Below are 22,717 nucleotides of genomic sequence, written 5' to 3'. Positions count from 1 at the left end.
TCTGCAAGGAAGAAGCACAGTTGTGCTGCTGAATGACTGCCACTCTACTGCTTTGCGGATCTGCTGCCCTCTTTCCTGGCTGAGAAGCAAGAGACCTGAATCCATTGAACCCAGAAACCAAAGTGACTCCAAGGGCTAGTTGGCTGGCCTCCTTATCTAAAACATCATGAACACAACAAGCTGCCAACCTCCTGCACCTGGACTCGGCCATCTGTGAGTCTACCCTGCCAAGTGGTGCCACCCCAGTCCTGGACCCTAAGAAGTGTGCCTAAGATGTTTGCCAGCAGAAGTGATGCATCGGCTTTGCCGAGCAGCGCATTCCTGACCGATAAATCAACACTGCTGCATGAAGTGGACCTGTCACAAAAGACCCACATCGTAGCCCCACATGTCCTCGGAACCGACGCATCATCCTATCAGAGTGATGCAATCACAGCCCAGGACCCTGCATCTCTCATCGACGGCAGCCTCAACGACGATGACAGACTATGCATTGCAGAGCAACAGCTCCTAGAAACTGAGGCATCGGCAGGTGTGCAACTCATCCCCAATGCCGAACTTTGCATCACAAGCCCTGACAACAGGACCTTCAACGACATGCAACAGGGCCTGGCAACACAGCCTCACCGCATCTCTAAACCGATGCATCACTTTGGCTACTTGACGATTCTTTGACGTGGATCCATGCAACGCTCTCGACCCGGAATTTGAGGTACTTTGTTCAGGGGGCCTAGCTGGGTCCATGAGGCCAGCTTGTGCTCCATCGAGGTTGGCCTGAACATGTGACTTTGTCCCGGCTCGGCGTGACCAGATATCCCCAGTAGCGCATTGTACTTCTTGGTATGATTTTCCCTACAAAATTAAATATCTCCACTACTACTAATTGGATTTTAGTAATTTTGAACGTTTTTATTTATTAAAATGTACTCTATCTTTCTAAATTGGTGGTGTGCTCCATTTGTGGTGTGCTTTCACTATTTTAGAGTTTGAAGAGTTGCAGAAATACTTTACACATTGCCTCTAATTTAAACCTGTCTGCTTTGCGCCAAGCTACCAAGTGGGTGGGCACAAGTTAATGGGGGGTTTGCTTGTGCCTCATCCTGACAAGGATAGTAGTTGCTGCATGACCAGAGCTGACACCCTAGTAAACCAACAGCCTAATTTCTTACAATACTTCTCAGGCATATTCCATAATTTTCACTATTAAAAACATTCTTTATTTCACAGAATTTAAATAATTCATTTTATTATAGTCATATATTTAGAGGGATGTGTCGCTATGCATTTAGTTTCTGAGGAAACATGAGTCCATCTGACTATTAGTCCTAGATTTTGTATCTGAACAATAATGTTTGAATTGAACAGATTTTGGAGGTTTGCCTGCAAATAATGTTATATAAAGGACAGCAGCATGTGTTAAGCCAAATGTCTAAGTTCACACTGCTTTTCTCATGATCTCAAAGCAATAAGAAACACCTGTTCGAATACTATTATAATTAATTTTAGCTCATAGCTGTGCAAGGACTGCTGATCAAGAAAGACCAAGAGTGAAATGGACTGATGAACAGAACAATCTGAAACTTTAGATTGCAAGGTCCAGATTTGAAAAGCAATGTTAATGTTAAAAAGGACCATCCCTGCATGAGTAAATAAAAAACAGGTTTTACTGGTTGATACTCTATCTAACTGCAGATTCCTCATCTTATTAACCCCACCAGACTGGATCTGGAGAAATGTATTAGCAATTCTCTCGCACGCTGATAGGTGGCGTCGTACAGCTCGTCTTCAACTCGTTCCCACCCTGGAAATGATGCCAGAGCCACATGAAACGCCACCCCTGCATGTGCTGACGTCAGTTTCGATCTGAATTCTGTCCCACCCATTGGACGTTGAGCCATTAAGTAATCAGACTTGACAGTGTGCAGATCATTAAACTGGGCATTTTTCTAAAATGGAAAAAAGAGTCCTTCCACAGAACGGTTTGGTGCAGAATCTACAGTTGGATAGACTATCCACCAGAAAGAGCAATACTAAAGGTAAGTAACTTGGTCTTCTGATGGATATTTCCAACTGCAGATTTGTTACCTTGTGAAGAGATACCAAAAGCAGTACCTCCCAAGGTGGTGGGGCTATTGAAAGGCTCAGACCAAAACCTCCTGCATTAATGAACCGGCAAAGTGCCCTTCCTGTCGTACCTGGCTATCAAAGCAGTTGTCCTTCATGAACACGTGAACTGATGCCCACGTTTTAGCCTGACAGATGTTTAAGACAGGTACTCGGGCAATAAAGCAGCGTTAAGATCCTTAGCATTGGCCCTGGTGGTATAAACCTTCTGGGTGCTGCTTCTTAGCCAGTGTGCCCAGACGTGGGTCCCATGCTCACTACACCACCAGATTGAACTTAGACTGGCTGAAGATGGGTGATACTTAAAACTGGTACTAGTATGCTTGTTTCTGGTCCAGGGAGGACCTAGCATGTCAGTTCCGGCTGGACAGTTCCCATGGGTAGCAGGGTCAAGACTAATTTGCATATGGCTGGGAGTCTAAACTGGAATGGTGTGGTGTGCAAAAAATTGATAGATTTAACCCTGATCTGTAACTGGGAGTTAATGTTTGCATTGTTCAGCATTCCGTCCATCATCAGTTTTTTTTGCATTTGTCGCCCTAAGTGGGAAGGGCATGCCCAGACTTAGGTCTCATGCTAGCTACACCACTAGATTCAAGCTAGCCTGGCTGATGAGGGGTAATACCCAGAAACCAGTCCCCGGATGCTTGGCTGTGTCCAGGGAGGACCTGGCCTGGCAGTTCGGGCTGGACTGTTCCCATGGGGAGCAGGGTCATGACTGATTTGCGTAAGACTGGGTCTAAACTGGAGTGGCATGACATGCAAAAAACAATGGAGTTATCCCACATCTGTGCCTGGGGGTGAATGTTTGAATTGTTCAGCATTCGGTCCATCATCTGTTCTTATTGTCTTAGCCAGTGTGTAGCAGATTTTAATGTAGAGGGCTATCCTCCTAAAATTGGTCTTTTCTGCACTGCCTTATACTTCTGTGCTCCTGCAAACCCCACGAAGTGTTGATTGTCGACCCGATGGTCCATGGTCCGAACAATGTAAAAGTTCAAGACTATTTTGGGGGTCCAAACGAGAGTCTTTCTTCCTCCTTTGCGGAACGAGGTGAACGAGGTAATCTTTATTTTCCACCAGCTCAATGAGTACAGGATATTTGGGCTATGATATGATGTTTCATTCTCTGTACTGGGTCTCAGTATGAATGGCTGTCAGGCTTCTTGTCCTCTAGTTGGAAGGCCACTTATCCATCTTACAGGAAGAGGTTTAGACCTTCGTTCTCACATCTTGTTTCTCAAAAGGGACAAATTTGAAATACTCACCATGACCAAAATTCTATCTGCCCTGGACCCGGATGACTGGATGGTTGCATTGGATGTGGAGAATGCCTATTTTCATATCCCTATCCTGCAATCCACAAGCTTTACCTGCAGTGAAAGTTGAGCCAGGAGCTCCTTTGTTCTCACCAACGATGGCTGTGGTAGCTGCAATCTTTGAAGGTTGTGAATAACAGTGTTCCTCTACCTTGATAACTGACTGCTGAAGACAGGCTTGACAATCAGTAGTAGACCACATCCGGACGACGACAAACCTCCTATTATCTTTGAGGTTTTCAACGAGATTGCCAAAGTCTCCTTCCTGATGACTCCAGTTCATCGGAGCTGTTCTAGATAGGTCGCTGTTTAAATAATTTCCACCAGCTCAATGAGTCCAGGATATTTGGGCTATGATATGATGTTTCATTCTCTGTACTGGGTCTCAGTATGAATGGCTGTCAGGCTTCTTGTCCTCTTGGCCTTTTTGGCACCTGTATCCTGCTTGTGGAACACCCCAAATGGCACATGTGGGCTCTGCAGTGGGATTTGGAGTCTCAGTGGGTGCAGCACCAAGTTAACCTATTGGATTCCATCCAGGTTTCTGAGAATACTGCAAAACATTTGCAGTGGTGGCTGCTGGACCTCAGTTGGACCTGGAGAAGACCAGTCTCCCATTCCCGCCCAGAGTTGATGTTCCTAACCAATGCATCATTGCTGAGTTGGGGACATCATCTGGGAATCAGAGCCCTCCGGTCTTTGATGGAGAACCAATATCTGCATTAATTTGTTGGACTCGAGGGTGATTTGCTTTGCACTAAAGGTCTTCCTCATGTCTATCAAGGGTTGCCGGTATAGGCCCTACAAAACAACATGACCGCCATGTGGTACTGTAACAAACAGGGCAGAGTGGGATCCTGCATTCTGTTTCAGAAGGCTTTGCCCTCTGAAATAGGCTGAGTCATTAGGACATCTCCCTAGTACCCAACCACCTGGCAGGATCTCTGAACGCCAGGGTGGATGAACTGAGCTGGCAGTGACTAGGGGATCATGAATGACATTTACATTCAGAGGTGGTGAAGGCCTTCTTCCAGCAATGAGGGACACTAGCTTGACCTTTTTTTCACCGCTGAGAATACTCAGTGTCCATACTTCTACATGTTGGAGGCAGCTCTCCCTGAGTAACTCTTTCCCCCAAAGGGGAGTTTGAGACTTCTGTATTCCTTCTCACCTCTACCTCTACTGCCCAGAGCTCTGAAGATCAGGAATGACTGGCCCCAAGTCATCCTAGTGGCCATAAGCATTTGTCCTTTTATCTGGCAACTGGTTTGGGGGAATATTCTTTTGCAGCAGCAAGGCAGAGTTCAGCATCCATTGCTTACACAACCTTCAACATTGTGTGTGGAGATTGAGTGGCAGCAGTTGATTGCTGTGAGAAGTTGGCCTGATATGTAGTGTTTCCAATTCTGGAACCACTGGGTATCAGTCCAAACAAACCCCAAAGATGTCTGGTTGTAAGTCAACCTTGTTAGACAAGCTATCCTAGTGGTAGCATGGACTAAGCAGCCTTAAAGGCTTAACTTAAGAGGTCGTGTTAAGCGAGCTGTTTTACCACATACAATCCTGTAATCAAATGAAAGGACACCACACAAGTATATATTATAAAAATATATGTATTTATTTCTAAATTACTCCCCAGTACTCTTTGTGAGGAAAGGGGCACAAGCGTTAAATCAAAAGCACAGTAAAACATATAAAGTTGCACAATTATGGATGAGGGCGGGTGGCCACTCAGACCATATACTAAATAAGTGGTATAAGGAACACTTATCGAACAGTGGTTAGGCCTAGGGCCTAGAGATTCGCTGGGAGCAGTCAGGACTAGCAATGCTGAAGTCGGGAGTAGCCCACAGGAGACGGGTGCAGCACGGAAAGTGCGGCGCGCACCAATGCAATGTCAATGGTGCGTAAAAGTTAGATAAAGTGAATTAAAAGATACTTCCGCTGAACCTAGAGGAACAAAACTTTAGACACAGACCCTAGAGGTGTGTACCAGTGTATGTACACCAGCGTTGCAATGTTACCTCACCCACAGGCCGTGGGTGCACAGGGTCGAAGTGGCGTCGGGTCCTGACACGCAGGCTCTTGGCGCTTGAAGCTGAAGATGCTGCAGGCGATGTGAAGGAGAAGTGTCCGGTGGATCCAAGGGTGGATCTGAAGTGGTGAAGACCTGAAAGCAGAGGGGACAATGTTCAAAGTCACTGACCAGTGACCACCGTGGAACCAGATTGGAACCAGGCAAAGTCGGGTGCAAACAGGTGATCAGGGGTTGCTTCTCTCTGCAGCCACGTGGACACGAAGAAGTCAAGGACGTCCAGGAGTCGATCACGAGCTGTCCCTCAAAGGCTCTAGCTGATGGCGGTGTCGGCAACTCTATTGAAGCAAACAAGCCTTGGCTAATGCAAGCCACGGGGAAAGTGAAAAAGGCTTATTACTCGGACCAGCGAAGTCAGAGCGGCTACTCCTTTCTACAGGAGTGAGGGCAGGTCTGGAGCAACCAGACCCACAGTGTAAATCGTAGGTTTCGTCGCCAAGATGGCCGCTGACCACGTGACAAGCGGCCGGGATGGCGAGTCGAGTGGCAAAACAAAAGGGCCCCACGCAGATCGTGGTGATGTTGGAGGGCTGATCTTTGGTGCAAATGCTGCTCGGTTATGGGGCTTCTCAAACCCCAAAGCACAGAGTCGAGGGTGCCTCGGGTGCTGCGCAGTCAGCGTCTCGGGGGTCTTTCAAGATGGCCGCTCCCACGTCTCTCGGTGCCTCCACGGGTCCCTTCTTTGCAGGGACTGTGGATCGGGCTGGGAGAAGTCTGGGAAGCTGGGTCTTGTCAGGCTCTGCACTCGGGCTCCGGCGGGAGGCGGCGTCAAAGCAGACGTCGAGGTGCTGGGTGATGCCTGTGTTCACAGGGTGGCCCCTCCTAGGCCACAAGGGAGATGCTCTTCAGTCTTCTGTCATCAGAATGTCGAAGTCCAGTCGTCTTCTTAGTTTAAAGTTGATTTCAGGATGATCTGCGTTGCATTGGCACTGCTCCCCCTCTTATTCCAATCTGAGGGGTGGATCTCCTGCTAGGTCCCTCCCCTATGGGTGGGACCAGGAAGGGGGGTGGTTACACCCCCTTTCCTTTGTCCAGGTCTCACTGGAGCTGGGGCTGGGCTGCCCCAGAACCGGTTTGACCGGATTATGCAAGGGGAAGCCTTGTGCTCCCCAGGCACTGTCTGGTTTCATTCAAACCTCCCTGCTACAATCCACTATCTCCTGTCTGGGGTGGTGTCACACCTCCCTGTGACAGGAAATCCTTTGTCCAGGCCTCCTCTGCTGAGTTTCGGTCAGCAGCAGGAGGTCAGACATGTGTCTGTGGCAGAAGCATCCATTTTGTGGATCTGAGGCTCTTTTAAAAATCAACCGCGTTTTAGCAAAAGTAACATGTCGTCCCCTCTAGAGGGGTGGAATGCTACCCCCGTCGCCAGGACTGGCGAGGGGGTAGTATTCCAAATCGTATGACACCTTACACGACATGTTTTGATAAAGCCAAACCAAAGTTGACATATAACCGCGAGGATTATAATGCACTTAATAGTATATGGTATGGCATTATCCCGGATCAGCTTAGGGAGTTGTTCCCGACAGCTGCAGACAGGCTCAGCTCATGCTAGAGCACCATCTCACATTAAACCACGCACTCTGCCTTCAGGATTGTTAAGGCCTGCCATAGGAGTGGCTCACAGGTTTATATGTGTCCAGATAGGTTTAGATATAGGCATACTATATCTAAGCAAGGGGTGATTACACCACCTTGCCCCAGCTGAGTGATCAGCCAGTTGTGTCAATTTTAGATAGCCAGCCAGGGGTGGCAAAAGATATGCTGCAGCCCCTGGTAGGCCTTGGATGCACCTATGCCCTGGGCACCTATAGTGCTCTGTACAGGGGCTGATAAGGTGACCCAAGCCAATCTAGTTATGCACCTAGGGTACATGGAATCCATTTTACAGAGAGAGCAGATAGCCTGGGGCCCTGATTAGCAGGGAACCAGGCCAACTAAGTCGAAAACCAGCTAAACACAAGGCAAAAAATCTGGGGTAACCATAGTCAGGTAGCCACCTTCCTACATAACCCCCCCCCCAAACGAAAGGAGATAAGGCTATCCTTGGCCAGGTAAGCTTTTATTGCCTGAGTGGCCATATAAGGAAGTACCTGCACTAGCATGGGTACCCCCTGTCTCATGGTCCACTAAGCAGTCCCTCACCCTAGGGGTATTAGAGGGTCTCCACCATAGGGAATCACTACCTTGGGTGTGTTTATGCAAAGTTAAAGGCTGGTTTGGATATGGAGTATTGAAGTGAGGCTCCACTAATTTTGGGCTCAACTTCCTCCAATTATCTTCCACCATGTGGGCCTTTCTTTCTTCAACTGAGTTGCACTGAGCTCTCAGGGTCAACCTCTGGCTACCTAAAGCTGGAGGCTGGGTCCCTCTGTTTGGCTTGCTGGAGGGACAGTTCAGGTTTGGGCCCTTTGGGTCCCAGGTTTGGCTGTGCCCAACAGAATCCATCTGTGGGAGGTCCCTAACTACTTGTAAGGGGGCTCCCTCAGGAGTTTTTAAAGTTTTCACCTTACTAGGGCTACTAGTTTTGGTGCCCCTAATCTGTTGATGGGGTGCTTTATTTGACAGGGGGCCCTCTGGGTCTCACTGTCCTTCTTGTCCTCTGCAGCCCTGGGCTGACTAAGGCAAGGTAGAGAGGGGCAGGTTACCTGCTCCAGACTGGATCCCACCTGAGAAGGGTCCACTGCCATCAGAGGCTCTGTCAGGCCAGGCCTAACAACCTCTGGGGCAGTTCCTTCATCAGGGGTAAGATCAGTTCCCTGAGGAGGCTGATCCTGTCCTAATGTCTGGTGAGGGGAAGATTTATCTTCCTCCTCCATGCTCTCAGTTTGGGTGGAGTGATCCATCATTTCAGGCTTCACAACAACCGTATGTGTTTGAGTTTGGGCTGTGGCCATCACAGCCCCACCAACCTTTTCCGGAGGAGACTCAGTTTGGGTTTCTGCTGTTATCATAACAGCTTTGCTATTCTGGTTTGGAAGAGCTTCTGGTAAAGATGGGGCAGAGAGTTGCTCAGCCCTACCAACCCTTTCAGGAAGGACATCTTGAATTGGGGCTATAGCCAATACAGCCCCACTAACCTTTCCATTGGAATTTACCATTCTAGAATGGATTTCCTGTTCAACCTCAGCCCAGGCTGAGATTTCCAAATCATTACCCAGTAGACAGTCTACAGGCAAGTTTGGTGACACTGCCACTCTCTTTGGGCCAATGACACCTCCCCAGCTGAGACTTACTACTGCCATGGGATGATTTGTTTGGATGCCATCAATGTTTGTTACCTGGTATGTGGCACCAGGTAAAAGTTGCTTAGAGGGGACTATACAGTCAGCCACCATGGTGATGCTAGCCCCTGTGTCTCTAAAAGCTTCAACTTTCAAACCATTGATGATGGGTTCTTGTCTATATTTGCTCAAGGTATTTGGGCAAACTGAGAAGTTGGCAAACCCCATGCCAGTCTCATAAACAAGATCATTTGGGGATGGGGACCTGGATAGGCCAGGGTCCCCTTGGGCTCCAAAAGTAAACCCACCCAGATTCCTGGGTGTGCTCCCACTTCCTGGGGGATTACTGCTGACAGTAACAGGAGGTGTTGGAGCTGGCTTTGGAGGTATGTTTTCTTTATTGCCATTCTTGGGACAACAGCTGTCTGTTTTGTAATGCCCAACCTGTTTACAGGCATGACAATAAGGCTTTTTGTCAGTTGATGAAGTGTCTTGGGACCCACCCCCCTTCTTGGAGTTTTGGGGCCCTGGGGAAGTGTTTTCTTTACTTTTATCCCCACCCTTATCTTGAGGCTTGGTAGACTCCTTCTTCTGGTTATTGTCCTGATTCTTAGGCCTAATCCTGGTTCTGACCCACTTATCTGCCCTCTTTCCCAATTCTTGGGGAGAGGTCAAATCTGAGTCCACCAGGTGCTGGTGTAAGAGATGGTTCTGACAATTACTTAGGATCTGCTCCCTCATAATCAAATTATACAATCCTGTGAAGTCATGTACTTTGCTGCCATTTAGCCAACCCTCCAGAGCCTTAGTTGCACAATCAACAAAATCAGTCCAGTCCTGAGTCTGTGTCTTCTGGGTGTCTCTGAACTTTAACCTGTACTGTTCAGTGGTTAAGCCAAACCCATCTATTAGGACACTCTTCAGGACTTTGTAATTGCTGGCATCCTCATGTCTGACAGTGAGGAGCCTATCTCTCCCTTTCTCTGAAAAGGAGTACCATAAGATTGCTGCCCACTGTTCCTCAGGAACCTGCTGTACCATGCAGGCTCTCTCCAGAGCAGTCATCCATTTGTGGATGTCATCCCCTTCCTGATAGGGGGGCACAATCTTTGTCAGGTTTCTACTATCATAGGACCTGGGTTTCTCTTTAGGAACTTTGCTGCCACCAGTGGCATCTAAGCCACACAATTTTCTTTCTCTTGCTAAAGCAAGTTTAGCTTGAGCCAAGGCTACCTCTTCCCTTTCTATTTGGAGTTGGACAGCCCTCATCCTGGCCCTATGCTCTTTTCTCTGGGAGGGAGTCATCCCTCTTTGAGATTCTCTTGAGGCACTAGAAAGATGAGAGTCCCTTGATTGAGATCTCACCCTCCTGTTACCTGGGAGAATTTGGTTATGAGATCTGGAGTGGTGCTGGCCCTCTCCATTCTCATGTAGGTCCAGGTTGGCCTGGTTAAGCCTGGCAACCTGTACCTGGTTTCCCCCCTGATCCTGATCTTCAGGCTCTTCTAAATCAGAGTCTTCCTCTTCCTCCTCCTCCACTACTTCATTGTCAGGAAGATCCTCATTCTCAGGGGAGTTTATCCCTTCACCTGTTTCTAAGGGAGCCTGACTCACCTTATCTAAGTCATCCTTTTCTAGGATAGCTATTAGGGAAGGAATGGTAGGGCCTCTGCCCCTTTTTAGCCCCCTGGCTGTGCACAAGGCACTCAGGTCTTTGTGGCTAAGGTTGTCATATCTGGATGTTGTCCCTATAGGATCAACTATTACAGGAGCAGAGCCTGAGGCTCTACCTGTATCAGACATGACTGCTAGTGAGGTGTAAGTGATGCACTTACCTACACTAAGTGGTTTCCTACTGTACCTTGCTAGTGAGTTGTAGTCAGGGTGTGCTAATCCCTTTAATCTACAACTACTAAGTTCAGTAGAACTTAATATGCTAAGCTTTTGATTTATATGTACCTAGAGGTACTTGATGTGATCTTTCAATTTGATAAAGATTGCAATGGTAAAACAAACAGCAAGCTCAAATCCGCACCGCTGCACACCAATGTGAGAAGTTGGCCTGATATGTAGTGTTTCCAATTCTGGAACCACTGGGTATCAGTCCAAACAAACCCCAAAGATGTCTGGTTGTAAGTCAACCTTGTTAGACAAGCTATCCTAGTGGTAGCATGGACTAAGCAGCCTTAAAGGCTTAACTTAAGAGGTCGTGTTAAGCGAGCTGTTTTACCACATACAATCCTGTAATCAAATGAAAGGACACCACACAAGTATATATTATAAAAATATATGTATTTATTTCTAAATTACTCCCCAGTACTCTTTATGAGGAAAGGGGCACAAGCGTTAAATCAAAAGCACAGTAAAACATATAAAGTTGCACAATTATGGATGAGGGCGGGTGGCCACTCAGACCATATACTAAATAAGTGGTATAAGGAACACTTATCGAACAGTGGTTAGGCCTAGGGCCTAGAGATTCGCTGGGAGCAGTCAGGACTAGCAATGCTGAAGTCGGGAGTAGCCCACAGGAGACGGGTGCAGCACGGAAAGTGCGGCGCGCACCAATGCAATGTCAATGGTGCGTAAAAGTTAGATAAAGTGAATTAAAAGATACTTCCGCTGAACCTAGAGGAACAAAACTTTAGACACAGACCCTAGAGGTGTGTACCAGTGTATGTACACCAGCGTTGCAATGTTACCTCACCCACAGGCCGTGGGTGCACAGGGTCGAAGTGGCGTCGGGTCCTGACACGCAGGCTCTTGGCGCTTGAAGCTGAAGATGCTGCAGGCGATGTGAAGGAGAAGTGTCCGGTGGATCCAAGGGTGGATCTGAAGTGGTGAAGACCTGAAAGCAGAGGGGACAATGTTCAAAGTCACTGACCAGTGACCACCGTGGAACCAGATTGGAACCAGGCAAAGTCGGGTGCAAACAGGTGATCAGGGGTTGCTTCTCTCTGCAGCCACGTGGACACGAAGAAGTCAAGGACGTCCAGGAGTCGATCACGAGCTGTCCCTCAAAGGCTCTAGCTGATGGCGGTGTCGGCAACTCTATTGAAGCAAACAAGCCTTGGCTAATGCAAGCCACGGGGAAAGTGAAAAAGGCTTATTACTCGGACCAGCGAAGTCAGAGCGGCTACTCCTTTCTACAGGAGTGAGGGCAGGTCTGGAGCAACCAGACCCACAGTGTAAATCGTAGGTTTCGTCGCCAAGATGGCCGCTGACCACGTGACAAGCGGCCGGGATGGCGAGTCGAGTGGCAAAACAAAAGGGCCCCACGCAGATCGTGGTGATGTTGGAGGGCTGATCTTTGGTGCAAATGCTGCTCGGTTATGGGGCTTCTCAAACCCCAAAGCACAGAGTCGAGGGTGCCTCGGGTGCTGCGTCTCGGGGGTCTTTCAAGATGGCCGCTCCCACGTCTCTCGGTGCCTCCACGGGTTTAGATATAGGCATACTATATCTAAGCAAGGGGTGATTACACCACCTTGCCCCAGCTGAGTGATCAGCCAGTTGTGTCAATTTTAGATAGCCAGCCAGGGGTGGCAAAAGATATGCTGCAGCCCCTGGTAGGCCTTGGATGCACCTATGCCCTGGGCACCTATAGTGCTCTGTACAGGGGCTGATAAGGTGACCCAAGCCAATCTAGTTATGCACCTAGGGTACATGGAATCCATTTTACAGAGAGAGCAGATAGCCTGGGGCCCTGATTAACAGGGAACCAGGCCAACTAAGTCGAAAACCAGCTAAACACAAGGCAAAAAATCTGGGGTAACCATAGTCAGGTAGCCACCTTCCTACAATTGCCTTCAACATCTCTAGATGTCATCTTAGCAACCAGGCAGACATCCATGAAAAACATCTTTGGTGGAAGCTGGGAGAAGTGACTTGGTGTAGTTCTTGATAAATACAACCCCTACAATACAGGCTTTTGGCCGTTATGCTCTTTGTGCTACCTGTAGGGGTTGCCAAGTACTTTCTGTGGCCACTGTTATAACGTTTTTTTGGCTTTGTTGACTTTTTTTAACCAGATCAACCATTTTTGTTTAAACCACTTGTTTATTTATTTTAAACATTTTATAGAGTGCGAACAAGACCCGGCAGGGTATCAGAGCGCTGTACAAACAAAGCCAGCTGATTAGACTGGCACAAGATAAAATAATAAATAGCTAAGCTTATGAAGAAGAAGCACAGTGGAGACAAAGTTGACATGTAAACAGTTAACAAGATGAAGATTGCATAGTAGCCGAGGGAAGGCAGGGTTATAAGGTCAATACCATTGGTTTGTAAGGCGACAGTCCTATTGTTACTTGTAGCTATTCGTGATGCGTTTTTTTTAAATGGTTGGCCCGCATGCCCCCACCTAATTTATGTGTAATGCCACATTGCAACCATAACCTGGTACTCACATACCTGATGTGCAACCCATTCAAACTAATGCACAACAGTCCTCTGTAGCTTTTGACGTTGAAAACAGTCTTGGTCATAGTGATAACATCCTCCCATTGATTGAGTTAGCTGCAGGCACTATCTGACCTGCCACCATAAGTACCTTTTTCCTGGATAAACTGGTCCTTTGGACTAGGGCATCATTCTTGCCCAAAGTTGTGATGCCTATTATGTTGGACAATCCATGACTATTCATACCATTCTGTGATGCAGAGTGAAAAGGAATGGCAGAGTGTTTGTCTGCTAAACAATCTAGGGCACCCATTTGTCAGATGTGAAGATTTGCAACCATTAAAGGTAAGATCATATCCTGTCTCCAACAGGATGGCCTTGAGCCACGAAGGCAAACTAAAAGGCTCTGGAATAGTGGCAGCATGGTTGGGAGACTGAGTGGTATGCTGTCTTCGAGTGACTGGATCTTGTCAGCCAGATCCCCAATCCCGTTCTTGAAAGGACATGGCCGGGCACTATTATGGAAATGGCCCGACACTTTCTAATTTGTATGCACTTCAACTAGTAGAAGTAGAAGAATAGATCATTGGGGTGGGAACTGTCCTGGCCAGAACGACTAAGCGAGCTACCAGAGCCAGCCAAAGCAGTAAAAAGTCTAGGCATCTGGATAGATGACAAGCGTACGATGAAGACACTGGCCAAAAAACTGTATGGTTCCGGTTTTGGCATCCTGAGGTCTCTCAGGAACGTTTTACAGATGTTATCGGTATCCACAAGAAGAACAGTGGTACGTAGTCTAATAAATTCAAATCTAGACGACTACGGTAATTCCATCTATTGAGGCAGTCCTAAATGCGTGCTAAAAAGGCTCCAAGTGGGACAGAGCGCTGCTGCAAGAATCCTTCTCAAAATTCCCAAGCACTAATCAGCAAACCCAGCCCTACACTGGCTGCCTGTCCAAAGAAGAATTCAGTTTAAAGCTCTATGCATTGCACATTAGCCAGACACAGAAAAAGCCCACTCATCATCTGGAATTTACTCACCCTATATGTTCCAGGGAGATCTCTGTATTCTAGTAATCAGGAACTCCTGTCAGTGCCCAAGATCAAAGAGCAAGAGGTGGAGGTGGAGGCCGGTCCTTTGTTTACCTTGTATCCATGCTTTGAAACTCACCTTCCAGCCTCCCTTAGAAGTCAGCAAGAACTATGTTTCAGAAGAGCTTTAAAACATCCCTCTTCTTCAGTGTGGATTTCTATTAATGGGTTCATTACTGTAGCTCGGTGAGGTTGTGGCAACTACCACTGGGAGGCCCGTTCGTGTAGCCATGCACTATATAAAAAACAACTGAATGGAATTTGAAAGCATCATCTTACCGCGGAATCGCCAATGGGTCTAGAAATTAGGACTGGATTGGGATGAGTTGAGATACTGCCTCTGCAGGAGGAGGCTGGGACAAGAACGAGAGGCAACCTGACACCCACAAGACTGCTCCTGAGTAGAGGAGCAGGGTGAAAGGGAATAAGGTTTTGGCTCTTTTTTTATATTTTGACTCGCCTAATTACTTTGAATGAAAAGAGGATCTCTCTCAAGAATGGCCTTGAATATGCGTCTGCATTCTTGACTTCAAGAAAGATCGGTCCTTACGTACCTTCCAACGATTTTCAACAACAAAGAACTTGGCCTTGCAGTCCTGGATAACCTTCAGTTTCATCCTGGCGTAGTTCCCGCACAACTTGGATTTGAGTGACAAACCCAAAAAACAGAGCCATACCTTGTGGGGATCTGGCACAGAACTTCTGATTGTGACATTCCCTGCATGGTTGAAAACCTGTGCTTTTTGAAGGGGACATAATCCCTTGCACACTGTAAACATTTTAAGAAAATAATCCTGTCAAGTGACAGAAATATGAAGGAGCAAGCTCCAGATCCATGTTCGAAGCCAAAGAAATATCAGCATGCATTGGGTGGTAGTTATTTAACTCCACCCTTCATTAACAGCACAGGATAGAGTTGATGTGAAGCCACAAGGCGCCAGCTACTGGCATTTAGGGATTTGCTGAAAAAGCTATCTGGATCCATTATGGTGCATGAGTGTATTCACAAGATGAGGAACATCTGGTTAGGACTATCCATTAGAAACAGGTTTATCAAGTATACAGAAGAACATCACAAAAACAAGCATGAGCAACTGATGCACAGTTTTCAATGGAGGAAATGCTCATTACAAAATATTCCGATAGTCCATCGATTACTTATAGGTCTGGTACCAACGCATAAGGAAATACTGTACATCCCATTCTCAACATGTACAAAATAACTCAAACATCTCCACAAGAAAGGTAGTCTCTTACCTGGATCCATTTATTTTGAATAGGGCTAGGTAATCCAGTTGAGTATAGTGCACCTAGGTTTAACATGGCCCAACTGATATTAAGCATTTGCCTACACTTTCATTCTGATGATGATTTCATTAGTGTCCTGTGATATGTTTATCAACGCCGGAGAATTTGGTGATTCTGTATCTTTGCAGAAGTGGCCTGGCAGATGTCCAGCATGAGAACATCCATGGTTAAGGAGGTAGTGACGGCCTTAGCGCTAGTAGATTGAGCCCGAAGGATGCTTTTTGTGACCAAGGTACAGCTCATCCTTACGTAAAGAACGACACCTCTGGAAAAGGTTTGTTTCAGGGCTGCCCTACACTTCTTAGCACCAGAGAACCCCACAAAAGCAAATTTTTCCACTTGGTGCTCTTTAGGCTTATCAATATAAGAGCTAAGGGCTGTCTTGGGGTGCAATCAATGAATTCTGTCCTCAACCTTTGAGAGATGTGGCAGAGAGACAAAAGCAATGAGTGAGAAGGACTGCTCCACATAAGCAACACCACCTTTGGAAGAAATTATGCCTGGGCACGAAGCACCAGCTTGTCTGTAAGAAAGGTGGTATATGGTGGTTGAACTGACATGACCTGCAGTTCAGTGACTTAGTACATGAATTAATCACAAAGAAAAACAGTTTTAATGATCAGGAACCTGAAAGAAAGGCTGTGAATTGGCTCGAAAAGCATGCACATTAAGAAGATAAGAATCAGATTAGGACCCCACTGTGGCATTAAAAAAATAAATAAAGAGAGCAGAACCGACAAATGTAAAAAGGCAGAGAGGTTGGATAATAACCTTTAGTGCTCACAGCAAGTTCTTGCTAGACCAGAGACAGGGCAAATAACAGAACATCAGAAAATTTAGCTTTGAGCATATCAACCTGATGGTCCTTGCACCAGGACACAAACTTTGCTAAATGTCAATAATAGATTGATTTATCATAACTGCTCAGCTGGTTTTGCTTGGTCTCCATGTGTAAAGGTGTCGGTTGAGAATACTCTGATGTAGACACCTTCCTTGTTGTTGGGAGAGTCAACCCTTCCAAACAAGTTGACTGAGCAGGAGACAAATGCACAGACTAAGCAGGTCAGAGTACTGGGCACTCCAAGTCGTGTCCAAGACTATCAAGATAAGCTGAGGCCAGTCCAGCCTTACCTTCTTCACAGCCCAAGGAAACAATGGCAGAGATGGGAACGTATAAAGCAAACCAGGGTCCCACAGTAAGTAAAACACATCTCCCAGGGTACCTAGAGGTAAAACCTTCACAGAACAAAAAACTCAACAATTATTGTTCTCAGAAGTGGCACAAAGATCTACTTAAGACATGGCCCACTGGGCAAATACAACTGGAACCACCTGCATATACAGACATTACCCGTATTTGGATAGATGTCCTCTCCTGAGCTCATCTGCCCTGGCATTTAGGGACCCCACCAAATGACTGAAATACAGGGAAAACCCTGATGGTCCAACCAGTGCCACAGTCTCAGCACCTCCTTGCACAGCACATATGACTTCACACCGCCCTGTTTTTTACAGTGCCATACAGCAGTCAAGTTACCTAGAGAACTTGCACAGGATTGGTCATGAAGGAAGGCAGAAAAGCTGTGAGAGCCAACTGGATGGCATGCTGTTCCAGATGAATGAAGTGGTGCCTCTGTTAAAGCAGAGACCAGAAGCATCTTCTTTCCAACTCGTCCAAGTGCCTCTCCCAGAGCAGAGTCGAAGCATTTGTCACCACTGTCAGCTCTGAATAGAGAAATGAGAACGGCCTTTCGCAAGTCAGGTTGTAATCCTTCATCCATCACTAGATGTCCTAAGTTGCCTCAGCTGACAAATGGAGGTGTCTAAGTTGTACCCCCGTTGATAAACCCCTAAAAGGCACAGACCCCACTGCAGAACCCATTTGTGCTAGTGGGCATGAGACATCAGCAGATTTCATGAGGCCAAGAGACCAAGAAGTGTCAGATTCCTCCAGGCTGGAACACCGGACCAAGCCCAAAACATCAGGATCATACCCTAAATGTCCTGGTATCACTGCAGGGTGTCAAAAGGCTTTGAACGCCAACCGGTCCTGAATGGCCCTATAAGGGGAATTCTCTCCACTGGCTGAAGGTTGGATTTTGGCTTATTGATAGCGAACCCTAGGATAGAGAGAGCGGAGCAAGATGGCCGTCAACAGGTGGTCTGCAACATACTGGGATGCTCTCATCAAGGTACAGGATTACATACACCCCCAATCCTGCAAAGATGGGCCGTGACCAGTGACAACATAGTTGTCAACAACATGGCGGCTGGGTGTGGCCTAAGTGCAGATATTGCACTCAAAGAGTTCCATCCCTACCAAGAAAATGAGGAACCACCTGTGGGACTGCAGGATGGGTACATGAAAGTTTGTATTCTGTAAGTCTAAGGACGCCATTCGATCTTCATGTTCAAGGGAAGAGAGGATCTGGGCGAGAGACAGCATCTCAAATTTGTCCTTACAAAGGAAGGTTTTCAAGAACGGAAAATCCAGAATTGGTCTGAGCGCCACCTTCCTTTTTAGGCAGCAAGACGTAACATGAGTAGCTCCTCTTGCCTCCCTCTTTCTCAAGGACTTTCTCTGTTGCTCCTTTGTCCAGTGATGACCAAGCTTCTAGGCAAGGATAGGAGCATGTTCTGCCAATGTCTGAGTGAAAACAGGAGGAACTGTACAGGGTTAATAGACGCAGAAGGGTGTCAAGAGACAACCAAATTGCACAAGCACCCTCTTCAAAGTCAGTTTCCAGAGAACATTTCTGTAGGGAAATAGTTTTTTTTCCCAATGTTATTACACCAACATCAACCGATGGTTCAATAGGAGCTTCAAAGTATGGATCCAAAACCAAATCTTGTGCTTCAAGTTCTTTATTAGTCAAACATATTAAAAGTTTCCCAGCTTTACACTGCCGACACATGTTTCGCCCTCACTAGGGCTTTTTCAAGGCTATCTTGGTTAGTCTATACTGGTCTGGCGTCGGAAAGGTCTATGATTCAAACGGATACAAGTATGAAGTGTCGATATTTAAGAATCCTATTAGGTGTGGTGATCACAGCGAGCTATTCCAGATATGGGTTCCACCTATGTGACTTCGAGATATTAGGCCCCTCGTTGAGTGTTGTAAGACATTAGGACAGTCGTGGAAGTATGTCTTGGTAGGGTAGTGCGACTCGCTGCGTGGAGATGAGCCTTATCTTACTAGGGTAAGGATTCTTGAAGACCTTGATAAGTCTTCCGTTCGTATTCATCGGCGCCGAGTCTCCACTGCTGGGCACTGACGCAGAAGGGTGTAACCATGACTGACAACCCGCAAGCCCAATTGGTCTGAGGTAGCCAGATGGTCATAGAAAATGTGCTCTGCCCCCACTTGCACGAATAACTCCCGAATGAGGGAATCAGAGCAGCTTTGGAGTGGCAGTAGCCAGTAAAGAGAAAGATGAACACTGGCCCTATTGATGGTGCCCCTTTCTCTGCAGCCACCATGGCCCATGGAGGAGCATAAGGACCGGACTGCCTGTTGCAAGGGTTGAAATTCCTGGTGGTAGCAATAAGCCAGGGCCAAGGATTAAACCTTGGACTTCTGGTATTGTTGATTAAACTGGTGGGCCATACAGCAAACCCAAGGATCGTACTGTGGCACAACTATGTTAAATCTCTCTAGCAGTGAGTCCACCTTGTCACCAAACAGCCTAAAAGCATCAAAAGCCATGATGTATGCATGTCCCCAAAGTAACCGGTGTGACGATAAATTACTACACCAGTGCCCATATCATGAATTGAAGAGACTGTGGTAGTCAGCCCAATCAGCAAATACATTTGCCTCATCCTGTCTAGCATGGACAGTTTGTTCGAAGGAGTTCCGACAGAATTTAGGGAGGGCAGACAAGATCTCGATCACCATATACAAGAGGGCATGAGTGTATCTGCCTAACAGGCAAACCAGAGTTAGCGAACGCAAAGCCAAACTGACAGAGAAGAACATCCTCCTGCCAAGCATGTCAATATGTTTTATCTCTATCAGGTGGGGCAGTAGGGAAGACTTTTGGGTAAAAGACAGAACAACAGTATTTTCCTGAGTCAGGTAGTGAGCCAATAAAGCCTGATCACTTGTAGCAGGGCTATGGTACCTAGTGATGAGGCAGCTAACCTGTAGCGCCAAACAGGGCTATCACCATGATGCAATCAGAGTGTCTATCATGGCCTCATTGAACGGCAGCAAAAGTTCTGAAGTTGAATGTCCAGACGGCAAAATGTCAGTGAGAAGAATAGCCTCAGTTTCTACAGTTGGCAACTGCAGTTCCAAAGCCTAAGATGTTCTACATATTCCAACTGCAAAGAAAGAGCTATCCTCAAGGCAGGCCTTAATGGAGAGTACACTTTCATTTTTGGTGAAGTGTCAAGACCACTGGTATTTTGGAGATCTAAATAAAGTTCATCATCAGCATTGTGAGGGTGACACCACATTGTCCACCTTCTCCTCATCACCCCAATCCTGTGGACTATTCTGTAAGTCTTGTATGAGGACTAAATCTTGTCTGAATAAAACCTCAGGGTCACAAATATTGTCACCAGGGCTGAGGTACTACTAGAGACAACTCAAACATCACAGACTGTGGCTTGGTAACTTCATGATAGGACATTGGCCAAGATGTAGATGAACTCGGCTTCAGATATGACAGAGGTGTCCGAACCCGAACTGTTGGGGCTCAGACAAAGGAGTGGAGGTACAACCTGGTGCCGGGAAGGAATTGGGTCAGGGGCCTGTCGCAGTCAGCGCCGAGTAGGACCCACCAGCGGAAGCCCAAAAAGGGGCCGAATCGGTGGACAGAAGTAACTGTTTGAAACAAAAAAAGAATTTGAGAAATTACAGCAAAGCCAATATTTTTTAAATTGCTGTGTTCATAGTGTTTCGATCCTCGAAATAAATAAGTCGGTCATCATGAGTACTTGTAAAAGTTTGATTCATTTTTCTGCAATGGAGCTAAAGCAAAAAATCAATAGCTGCTCTGGAAAATAAATACATTTCAGGAAAGCTTCTTCAAAAATGTAATTGACTTATGAGCATGAAGGGCTAAAGAGCACCCTGGACAGGTAATTGTGAAAAGCACAGCCAAGGGTGAGCACTAATGATGCAATTCAAAACAGGTTGGGCAACACAAAAATAAGTTTTGGGAGCAAAGAAAAGGATCTCGTAATGCCCTGAATGACTACAAGCCACAAAGGATAACTACCTGTTTGAAATGGAGGTCTCCAGACTGAGTAACAGTTCTCACAAAGTCAGACGGCTCCATTTACCCCTTCTTTTTTTTATCCCTGTGTTCGCGATGGGATGACCCGGAGGAACTCATAAATTTTCCATAATTCTCATGTGTTTTATTCTTTTCAGGCAACCGGCTATTATTTTACGTCCTTGATGATAACTTGGCCTTTATACAGACCATAGGAAGAGGAGGATTTTAAAACTATTAGCATGCAAAGACAGACTGGTAAAGCACAGAAATAAGGAAAGAACTTACAGGTTTTTTGTTGATCAGAAGCATTTCCAGAAGGCGTGACATACGTATGGTGTCTGGTGTGGTGACAATGATGTCTGAGAAATTGGTGTCAGGAGTCAAAGAGAATGGTGGAGCCGAGTCCATCCAATCCATCCAGCCGACCTAAAAAAAACAACAATTAAGAACAGGCTTTGAGGTTGGTTTAGAGCAGGCTTCTTCAATGAATAGCTTGTGAGCTACTAGTAGCTCTCCAGCTACTTGTAAGTAGATCTCCTGTGTGTAGTGTAGTATCCTAATTAAAAGGAATTGATGTATGTATTCCAAAATTAAAAAAGTGTGTGTATGAGACGAAAAGATGTGTATTACCTGAACTCGTATTCTGATGTTTGGAGGAAAATGACTTTCCAAAATATATTCAAAGCATTTGAGAGCTCATTCTTGCAGCGTTGGGCTAATTTTACCTCATATTGGTGTCCTTGGTGCCTGCCAGAGGTGTTGCAGCTGTGGCTGTTATGTAATATTTACATAGAGGCAGTCCACAATGACAAAGCCTTTTTGACATTACAACTGACAACCAGGTCTGAAATACTGAGGTGATCATTGCTGGTAATGTTACATTAGGAGGTCGCTTATGTAATCTTGTATGATGCGGTCACTATTACAACACTGGGTCTCTCAGTAGCTCAGGATGATTTTCTTTGAGTATAAATAGCTCTTAATACAGAAAAGTTTGGAGACCCCTTGTCTAGAGGGAGGAGCCTAGATTCTTACATGGTGCAACATTATAGTCTATTTACATCATATACAAGGGGGGAGGTTGTTTAGCAAAAACCCTAAACTCACATATTTCAAAGTGCCCTCCCAAGCAATGCGGAGAGAATGAAGCAAGTGAAATGAAACATTTGTCTAAAGTCACACAGTTTGGTCAAGCGGAGAAGCCGGGAAAATGCCTAGATTTTCTGATTTCACATTGTGCCATTCAGCCACCAAATGGGTATCAGATTCTCTCACCTATTTTACATCAAACATAATGCTCTTTTCATTAATCATTGGTCCAGATGGTTAGAGCATGGGAGACAGGCAAAAGACACATTAACGCTTGTCTTGGTTTGGGCTCGAGGGCTCATGAGGACCTTGAACTCAGCCAGAGGCAGGCATCTGACTCAAGCCTGGCTCAAGCTTGGCCAAGGTTTCAGAACCTTGCCCTCCTCTATAACTCACCTTGCCTTTTTTGGTGTCGGATTCTGGGGAACCAGGGTTGAATGTATTTTGGGGGCTCCTGTTCAGAACAGCTTTGAATTTATGATTACATTTCAGCTCTTTTAAGATCTCGTTGGCAGGTCCCTGACAGTGCACAGGCTCCGTCGTCCAAATTCTAAAGTTGTTACATCTAATATTCAGGGATAGTGACAGGTTTACAATATTGTAACAAAGTAGCAACCCACTAATATGACTGCAAGTATTCTCTGTGACACCCTCCCATTTCTCATCTATAAGGTCCTGTTTTGATCTAAAAGAACTTTTTCTATGGGTTGCATGACACATAAATACAAAATTCCCCTACAAAATTTCTATAATAGACTCACACATCACTCACATTAAAAATAATATAAAGGGGAACAGTATTTAAAACAATATATTTAAGAATCATTCAAGTAT

The 22,717-nt window shown here is 46.2% G+C and overlaps 1 protein-coding gene across 1 annotated transcript in view; it reads right to left on the bottom strand.

The window, feature by feature from the left end:
• DNAH1 (dynein axonemal heavy chain 1) overlaps positions 1–22,717 on the bottom strand; it is an 822,394-nt gene that overhangs the window by 23,442 nt on the left and 776,235 nt on the right. Inside the window, exon 42 of the mRNA XM_086939555.1 lies at positions 21,080–21,220. Coding sequence (XP_086795681.1) covers positions 21,080–21,220 — 141 coding nt within the window. The remainder of the gene's footprint in view (positions 1–21,079; positions 21,221–22,717) is intronic.

The sequence above is a fragment of the Lissotriton vulgaris genome, chromosome 9, assembly GCF_964263255.1.
Source record: "Lissotriton vulgaris chromosome 9, aLisVul1.2, whole genome shotgun sequence".
Taxonomy (NCBI): domain Eukaryota; kingdom Metazoa; phylum Chordata; class Amphibia; order Caudata; family Salamandridae; genus Lissotriton; species Lissotriton vulgaris.
This window is presented reverse-complemented; position numbering and strand designations above follow the sequence as displayed.